Consider the following 9,245-nt stretch of genomic DNA (forward strand, 5'->3'; position numbering starts at 1 on the left):
AAAAGCTACTAAAACATAAGCAACAGCATGTATCAAACTATCCTTGTACTTTCCACAGTGACATATGTCTCCAGCTGTGATTCATGTCATGATGAAGCAACTTGCCTGGAGTCACGAGAAAGAGGCGACTCTTTCACCACCCACTCTTGTGTCTGTAAAGATGGCTTTGTAGGCGATGGTCTCAGCTGTTACAATACGAAACTCTGCAGTGACTCCTCTTGCTGTAGCCGAGGTTATCACTGGTCACCAAACAGCGGTTGTGTGGACAAAGACGAGTGCTCCCTCCCAGACTCACCCTGCATGGCACCTCAGGTTTGTCAAAACACCCAAGGCTCCTTTGAATGCCTGGAGCCTTCCTCCAGGACCAAATCAGGCCCCTCTTTCCAATCGGTCTATTTCAGCTGTGGACATACAGTTTGTCCTTTAGGTATGGACTGCATCAGTAAAAATGGGACTGAGCACTGTGCTGATCCCTGTGAGCACTATACAGTACTGAATGATGACTGGCGTGCAACGAACAACACATCAAATCAGATCCTACACTGTGACCAAAATATCAACTGGAAAGGCTGGTATCGCATGTTTCTGGGGCAAACCAGTGCTCATATTCCAGAGAGGTGTGTGGGTGAAAACAAATGTGGAACCCATGCTAGTATGTGGATAACCGAACCTAATCCCACACAGTCAGGTGAAATTGTAATTCGCACTGTGTGTAATGCCTGGAGCGGCAGTTGCTGCTATTTTACCTCAAACACCATCCATGTCAAGCTCTGCTACGGAAACTACTATGTCTACAAACTTGTGAGGCCATCCGCATGTCACCTTGCATACTGCGCAGGTATTGTTCCATTTCTCACTGTAACAATAAATTCAATATTCTCATCTAATCCATCTAAGTGTTTTAGACTAGTCTAGACACTCTCTTGTCTTGTTGTTAAATTACATGTACAATTTATGAACAAAATCATCTCACTATTTTTTTATTGCAAAAAGAGGTGAACAGAACCGACCCTACAGTTTTACCAACCACACCTCATCCACCACCTCAGAACTTCACCACAGATCAGGTGGAAACTACCACAACAACAGCAGGCAACAGCACAGCAGTTGAGGGGCAGGTCCGTCTGGCCAATGGAGGAAACAGCTCCTGCTCTGGCAGAGTAGAGATCTTCCTCCGTGGACAGTGGGGGACGGTTTGTGACGATGTCTGGGACCTGGTCGATGCTCAGGTGGTGTGTAGACAGCTGGGCTGTGGCAGGGCCCTCTCAGCACCACAAGGTGCACGCTTTGGACAGGGCAGCGGGCCCATCTGGTTGGATGACGTCACATGCACAGGCAGCGAATCAAAGCTCAGCGAGTGCAGCCACAGAGGGGTTGGATCTCACAACTGTAATCACAATGAGGATGCTGGTGTGGTCTGCGAAGGTAAAAATGTACAAATGTGTACAGCTAAAGGCAATGAAGTCTCACTGTGTTACATGCTGTCTAAGGTGTAACATTTAGCGGATGAGAGGATTTTAGTAACCACCTGTTACAGAAATATGAAATATGTGCTTTACACTACTCTTTATTGTCTTCAGGCTCTTTACCCTTCAAAGATTGTCTTTTTTAAACAGAAAGCTGTTGTATGTAGTTTTGCAAAGATATCATCGTCCTTATGAAGTCCATCTTTCCTCTGTGTCTCATATCAAAAATATTATGTTGCATATTTTTCTGTTAGCTGGTTCACCAGTGAGGCTGGTCAACTCTGACAACCGGTGCTCTGGCAGAGTGGAAGTCTACCATGATGGACAGTGGGGGACAGTGTGTGACGATGGCTGGGACCTGAGTGATGCCAACGTGGTGTGTAGACAGCTGGGCTGTGGCACAGCTCGTTCAGCACTAACAAATGCAGCTTTTGGACAGGGCACTGGACCCATCTGGTTGGACGATGTCAGTTGTTCTGGAAATGAATTATCAATAACAGACTGCCGACATCCAGGGTTTGGGGTCCACAACTGTGGTCACACTGAAGATGCCAGCATCATCTGTGCAGGTAAATGTTTACCCATATTTAAAGTACACTCCATTTCTTCTTGCTCACATTTAACTAGAAAAATGGTCTCATCAATAAGTTTTAATATTTGCCACATACAATAGATATTGTTTTGTAGATGATAAGTCAATGGTAAAGTAAAAGATAAGTTTGTGTTATAAACATAAATGAAGTTTTGTGCACAACAAAAACATGATCTGTATATCCAGTAGATGTTTTGTTTATATTCAACAGGGGGACAGACCTGGTTTGTTTTATTCACCTGCTGCTAGCTCTATAGCTTAGAGAATATTATAGATCCAAGACTAGGGTTGGACTCAAAAGAAAAATTCACGATTACAAATCTGTCTGCTACTTCAGCACCACGGACAGCGCCATAGATTTATCAATACACAGCACAGTTAAGCTACTGTTATTTTAGAGCAATGGTCGGGGCCATAGATTCTAACTTGCACAATCCACAGTCAGATAAACGATCAATGCGTCAGGAAGCCTAAACTAACCCATTCAACTAAACAACCCCTCAAGGGGCATCTGGATCATTTTGTTAACAAGGGGGATGGCATCCCCCCTCAAATCGTCTACTGGTTATGAAGAAAATTGGGCTTTCCCTCGTTAATACTGATGGCAGTAAAGGCTGTAGTTGTCTTGTGAGTTCACAGAGACTTTTCTTTCAGTTCAACCAGAACTCAACAGCACAGTTTTACCAACCACACCTCATCCACCACCTCAGAACTTCACCACAGATCAGGTGGAAACTACCACAACAACAGCAGGCAACAGCACATCAGTTGAGGGGCAGGTCCGTCTGGCCAATGGAGGAAACAGCTCCTGCTCTGGCAGAGTAGAGATCTTCCTCCGTGGACAGTGGGGGACGGTTTGTGACGATGTCTGGGACCTGGTCGATGCTCAGGTGGTGTGTAGACAGCTGGGCTGTGGCAGGGCCCTCTCAGCACCACAAGGTGCACGCTTTGGACAGGGCAGCGGGCCCATCTGGTTGGATGACGTCACATGCACAGGCAGCGAATCAAAGCTCAGCGAGTGCAGCCACAGAGGGGTTGGATCTCACAACTGTAATCACAATGAGGATGCTGGTGTGGTCTGCGAAGGTAAAAATGTACAAATGTGTACAGCTAAAGGCAATGAAGTCTCACTGTGTTACATGCTGTCTAAGGTGTAACATTTAGCGGATGAGAGGATTTTAGTAACCACCTGTTACAGAAATATGAAATATGTGCTTTACACTACTCTTTATTGTCTTCAGGCTCTTTACCCTTCAAAGATTGTCTTTTTTAAACAGAAAGCTGTTGTATGTAGTTTTGCAAAGATATCATCGTCCTTATGAAGTCCATCTTTCCTCTGTGTCTCATATCAAAAATATTATGTTGCATATTTTTCTGTTAGCTGGTTCACCAGTGAGGCTGGTCAACTCTGACAACCGGTGCTCTGGCAGAGTGGAAGTCTACCATGATGGACAGTGGGGGGGACAGTGTGTGACGATGGCTGGGACCTGAGTGATGCCAACGTGGTGTGTAGACAGCTGGGCTGTGGCACAGCTCGTTCAGCACTAACAAATGCAGCTTTTGGACAGGGCACTGGACCCATCTGGTTGGACGATGTCAGTTGTTCTGGAAATGAATTATCAATAACAGACTGCAGACATCCAGGGTTTGGGGTCCACAACTGTGGTCACACTGAAGATGCCAGCATCATCTGTGCAGGTAAATGTTTACCCATATTTAAAGTACACTCCATTTCTTCTTGCTCACATTTAACTAGAAAAAATGGTCTCATCAATAAGTTTTAATATTTGCCACATACAATAGATATTGTTTTGTAGATGATAAGTCAATGGTAAAGTAAAAGATAAGTTTGTGTTATAAACATAAATGAAGTTTTGTGCACAACGAAAACATGATCTGTATATCCAGTAGATGTTTTGTTTATATTCAACAGGGGGACAGACCTGGTTTGTTTTATTCACCTGCTGCTAGCTCTATAGTTTAGAGAATATTATAGATCCAAGACTAGGGTTGGACTCAGAAGAAAAATTCACGATTACAAATCTGTCTGCTACTTCAGCACCACGGACAGCGCCATAGATTTATCAATACACAGCACAGTTAAGCTACTGTTATTTTAGAGCAATGGTCGGGGCCATAGATTCTAACTTGCACAATCCACAGTCAGATAAACGATCAATGCGTCAGGAAGCCTAAACTAACCCATTCAACTAAACAACCCCTCAAGGGGCATCTGGGTCATTTTGTTAACAAGGGGGATGGCATCCCCCCTCAAATCGTCTACTGGTTATGAAGAAAATTGGGCTTTCCCTCGTTAATACTGATGGCAGTAAAGGCTGTAGTTGTCTTGTGAGTTCACAGAGACTTTTCTTTCAGTTCAACCAGAACTCAACAGCACAGTTTTACCAACCACACCTCATCCACCACCTCAGAACTTCACCACAGATCAGGTGGAAACTACCACAACAACAGCAGGCAACAGCACATCAGTTGAGGGGCAGGTCCGTCTGGCCAATGGAGGAAACAGCTCCTGCTCTGGCAGAGTAGAGATCTTCCTCCGTGGACAGTGGGGGACGGTTTGTGACGATGTCTGGGACCTGGTCGATGCTCAGGTGGTGTGTAGACAGCTGGGCTGTGGCAGGGCCCTCTCAGCACCACAAGGTGCACGCTTTGGACAGGGCAGCGGGCCCATCTGGTTGGATGACGTCACATGCACAGGCAGCGAATCAAAGCTCAGCGAGTGCAGCCACAGAGGGGTTGGATCTCACAACTGTAATCACAATGAGGATGCTGGTGTGGTCTGCGAAGGTAAAAATGTACAAATGTGTACAGCTAAAGGCAATGAAGTCTCACTGTGTTACATGCTGTCTAAGGTGTAACATTTAGCGGATGAGAGGATTTTAGTAACCACCTGTTACAGAAATATGAAATATGTGCTTTACACTACTCTTTATTGTCTTCAGGCTCTTTACCCTTCAAAGATTGTCTTTTTTAAACAGAAAGCTGTTGTATGTAGTTTTGCAAAGATATCATCGTCCTTATGAAGTCCATCTTTCCTCTGTGTCTCATATCAAAAATATTATGTTGCATATTTTTTCTGTTAGCTGGTTCACCAGTGAGGCTGGTCAACTCTGACAACCGGTGCTCTGGCAGAGTGGAAGTCTACCATGATGGACAGTGGGGGGGACAGTGTGTGACGATGGCTGGGACCTGAGTGATGCCAACGTGGTGTGTAGACAGCTGGGCTGTGGCACAGCTCGTTCAGCACTAACAAATGCAGCTTTTGGACAGGGCACTGGACCCATCTGGTTGGACGATGTCAGTTGTTCTGGAAATGAATTATCAATAACAGACTGCAGACATCCAGGGTTTGGGGTCCACAACTGTGGTCACACTGAAGATGCCAGCATCATCTGTGCAGGTAAATGTTTACCCATATTTAAAGTACACTCCATTTCTTCTTGCTCACATTTAACTAGAAAAAATGGTCTCATCAATAAGTTTTAATATTTGCCACATACAATAGATATTGTTTTGTAGATGATAAGTCAATGGTAAAGTAAAAGATAAGTTTGTGTTATAAACATAAATGAAGTTTTGTGCACAACGAAAACATGATCTGTATATCCAGTAGATGTTTTGTTTATATTCAACAGGGGGACAGACCTGGTTTGTTTTATTCACCTGCTGCTAGCTCTATAGTTTAGAGAATATTATAGATCCAAGACTAGGGTTGGACTCAAAAGAAAAATTCACGATTACAAATCTGTCTGCTACTTCAGCACCACGGACAGCGCCATAGATTTATCAATACACATCACAGTTAAGCTACTGTTATTTTAGAGCAATGGTCGGGGCCATAGATTCTAACTTGCACAATCCACAGTCAGATAAACGATCAATGCGTCAGGAAGCCTAAACTAACCCATTCAACTAAACAACCCCTCAAGGGGCATCTGGATCATTTTGTTAACAAGGGGATGGCATCCCCCCCTCAAATCGTCTACTGGTTATGAAGAAAATTGGGCTTTTCCTCGTTAATACTAATGGCAGTAAAGGCTGTAGTTGTCTTGTGAGTTCACAGAGACTTTTCTTTCAGTTCAACCAGAACTCAACAGCACAGTTTTACCAACCACACCTCATCCACCACCTCAGAACTTCACCACAGATCAGGTGGAAACTACCACAACAACAGCAGGCAACAGCACAGCAGTTGAGGGGCAGGTCCGTCTGGCCAATGGAGGAAACAGCTCCTGCTCTGGCAGAGTAGAGATCTTCCTCCGTGGACAGTGGGGGACGGTTTGTGACGATGTCTGGGACCTGGTCGATGCTCAGGTGGTGTGTAGACAGCTGGGCTGTGGCAGGGCCCTCTCAGCACCACAAGGTGCACGCTTTGGACAGGGCAGCGGGCCCATCTGGTTGGATGACGTCACATGCACAGGCAGCGAATCAAAGCTCAGCGAGTGCAGCCACAGAGGGGTTGGATCTCACAACTGTAATCACAATGAGGATGCTGGTGTGGTCTGCGAAGGTAAAAATGTACAAATGTGTACAGCTAAAAGCAATGAAGTCTCACTGTGTTACATGCTGTCTAAGGTGTAACATTTAGCGGATGAGAGGATTTTAGTAACCACCTGTTACAGAAATATGAAATATGTGCTTTACACTACTCTTTATTGTCTTCAGGCTCTTTACCCTTCAAAGATTATCTTTTTTAAACAGAAAGCTGTTGTATGTAGTTTTGCAAAGATATCATCGTCCTTATGAAGTCCATCTTTCCTCTGTGTCTCATATCAAAAATATTATGTTGCATATTTTTCTGTTAGCTGGTTCACCAGTGAGGCTGGTCAACTCTGACAACCGGTGCTCTGGCAGAGTGGAAGTCTACCATGATGGACAGTGGGGGACAGTGTGTGACGATGGCTGGGACCTGAGTGATGCCAACGTGGTGTGTAGACAGCTGGGCTGTGGCACAGCTCGTTCAGCACTAACAAATGCAGCTTTTGGACAGGGCACTGGACCCATCTGGTTGGACGATGTCAGTTGTTCTGGAAATGAATCATCAATAACAGACTGCAGACATCCAGGGTTTGGGGTCCACAACTGTGGTCACACTGAAGATGCCAGTGTTGTTTGTGAAGGTAGGTTTCCTTTTATATCGAGATTTATTTTTAATAATACAGTTAAAATGACATACTGAGGGGAAGGTTATTGAAGGTTCTAATGTTGATCTCATCTGGTATATAGTATTTATCATCTTATCTCCTTTCTCTTACACTTTTATTTAGCGACTTTATATCTTTTTCTTCAGTTCAGCACCCTGCACTACAGCCTTCTCATCTTATTTGTGACCGTGATAAACTCCAAGTGGGGCTGGATTTGGCTCGCCTTACATCCTCTGGTTTGAATCCATTCTCTGGCAACCTGGCATCCTACAACTGCTCCTGGGTCAGAGTGCAAGATGATGTAGTGTGGTATGAAGTGGTAGCCACAGCAGGTGCCTGTGGAAACACGCTGAGGGTAAAGCGTTACTGTTTTCTGACAATTTCTCTAACAACTTGGTCCTGCTGCTTCTACCACATAGCACACCCTCTCATGCCATAAACATTTAACTGACTAATCATTTAACCATCCTCTGTCTTTCAGACCAACAGCACACATGCCGTCTACTCCAATATTTTATTTATCTACCCAATGAACAACACATCCTTCATCATTCCTGTAAGTCTTCCCTTCTCCTGCGTGTATCCCCTGGACACAGACACCAGCCTGAATGTGGCTATCAGACCATTTCTGGCGTAAGTAACCTTTTATTGAATGTGAACAGTTGTAAAATAATGAAGCTCCTAGGTGTATAACTGTTGTGCTCTGATTATAGTATTTTTTTAAATTATTGTAAAGTTAAATTATAAATAAAGACAAACCTGGTGAAAATAGGTCTTGTCTGTGTGTTGCTTTTAGCCATTCATTTTAGAATAAGCATACATTGCTGTATGCCAGTGTCTTACCGAGTCATCCAAGCCACAACAATCATCACAACACACAGACAGTTACGAAACAAATATCAGCTGGTAAAACCCCAGAAGAAGAATGACTACTGTATGTCTAACTTCAGTTTGTTCTGTACTTAGTAAGTTATTGATTGATTGATATTGCACCACGGGAACAGCAGAAGCAACTGCATCTCAGCAAGAATGTACCTGAAAAAGCTTGAGTGATGGTTATACTTTCTAGCTGATATATATTGAAAAAAACATGTCTATGTTGCCGCATATTGTTTGTATATGAATGGACTACAGGAAGGAATATACCAATAACAAGATATAATAAACAGAAGAAAAAAAACTTGGAAAAAACTTGCCATAACAAAAAACATATTTTTCTTGACAGGCTGGCAGGTGGCATTTCAGGCTCGGGTGCCAAAGCCAGAGCCTCCATGTCTCTGTTCCGCAACTCCAACTACACCGAGACTTATCCAGCAGGCCTGGTCACCCTGCCGGTGGGCTCGCCGTTGTACGTGGGCGTCTCTGTGGAGGAGAGAGATCCAAGCTTTGCAGTTGTTCTGGAGGACTGCTACGCCACTCACTCATCAAACCCTGACGATTCCATGCAACACCCTCTCATCCAGAACAAGTTAGTATCCCTCTTGAGACTCAGCAGATGGTGTGTGCAGTATAATGGAAATGGGAAAAAAAAGTTTATGTATGGTGACATTGCTCCATCCTCTCTCCCAGGTGTCCCACTGACCGCCAACAGGTGTCAGTGATTGAGAGCGGCTCATCCCTCCGGGCTCGTTTCTCTGCCCTGTTCTTCCTGCTCCACAATGAATACAGAGACGTTTACCTTCATTGCAGCCTCAGCCTGTGCGAACGGAGGAGCTCCTCTTGTGTTCCAGTAAGTCACACCTTTCACTTTATCAATAGCTTCAATCTATAATCAATAAACACTGGGGTTTGAGTGTATTTTTTCCACCATCTCCTACCACGTAGCCTTGCACAAGTAGGACCTATCACTCTGGTTCCAACTCTGATCGTCTGAGTACCCTCAGCATTGGACCAATCATGTGTGAGTATCAGTTACAATTTGGTCTCAGGGCTGATGTCTAAACATAATGAATTATAATGAATTAATAACTGTGTTTTTTCTCTCTTTCTTATTTATCTTTAGGGGACAAGTCACCTGAGTGA

The 9,245-nt window shown here is 44.2% G+C and overlaps 1 protein-coding gene across 1 annotated transcript; it reads left to right on the forward strand.

Moving 5' to 3' along the window:
• The first annotated feature begins 448 nt into the window (after window positions 1–448).
• Window positions 449–9,245, forward strand: LOC144531058 (scavenger receptor cysteine-rich domain-containing protein DMBT1-like). Its single transcript, XM_078270963.1, is given in 17 exon segments — window positions 449–475; window positions 1,050–1,443; window positions 1,721–2,035; window positions 2,713–3,144; window positions 3,440–3,516; window positions 3,519–3,756; window positions 4,435–4,866; window positions 5,163–5,239; window positions 5,242–5,479; window positions 6,158–6,607; window positions 6,897–7,199; window positions 7,370–7,578; window positions 7,705–7,856; window positions 8,449–8,691; window positions 8,793–8,952; window positions 9,048–9,123; window positions 9,226–9,245. Coding segments are annotated over 17 exon segments (3,843 nt in total).

This window comes from Sander vitreus, chromosome 2, assembly GCF_031162955.1.
Source record: "Sander vitreus isolate 19-12246 chromosome 2, sanVit1, whole genome shotgun sequence".
In the NCBI taxonomy this organism is placed as follows: domain Eukaryota; kingdom Metazoa; phylum Chordata; class Actinopteri; order Perciformes; family Percidae; genus Sander; species Sander vitreus.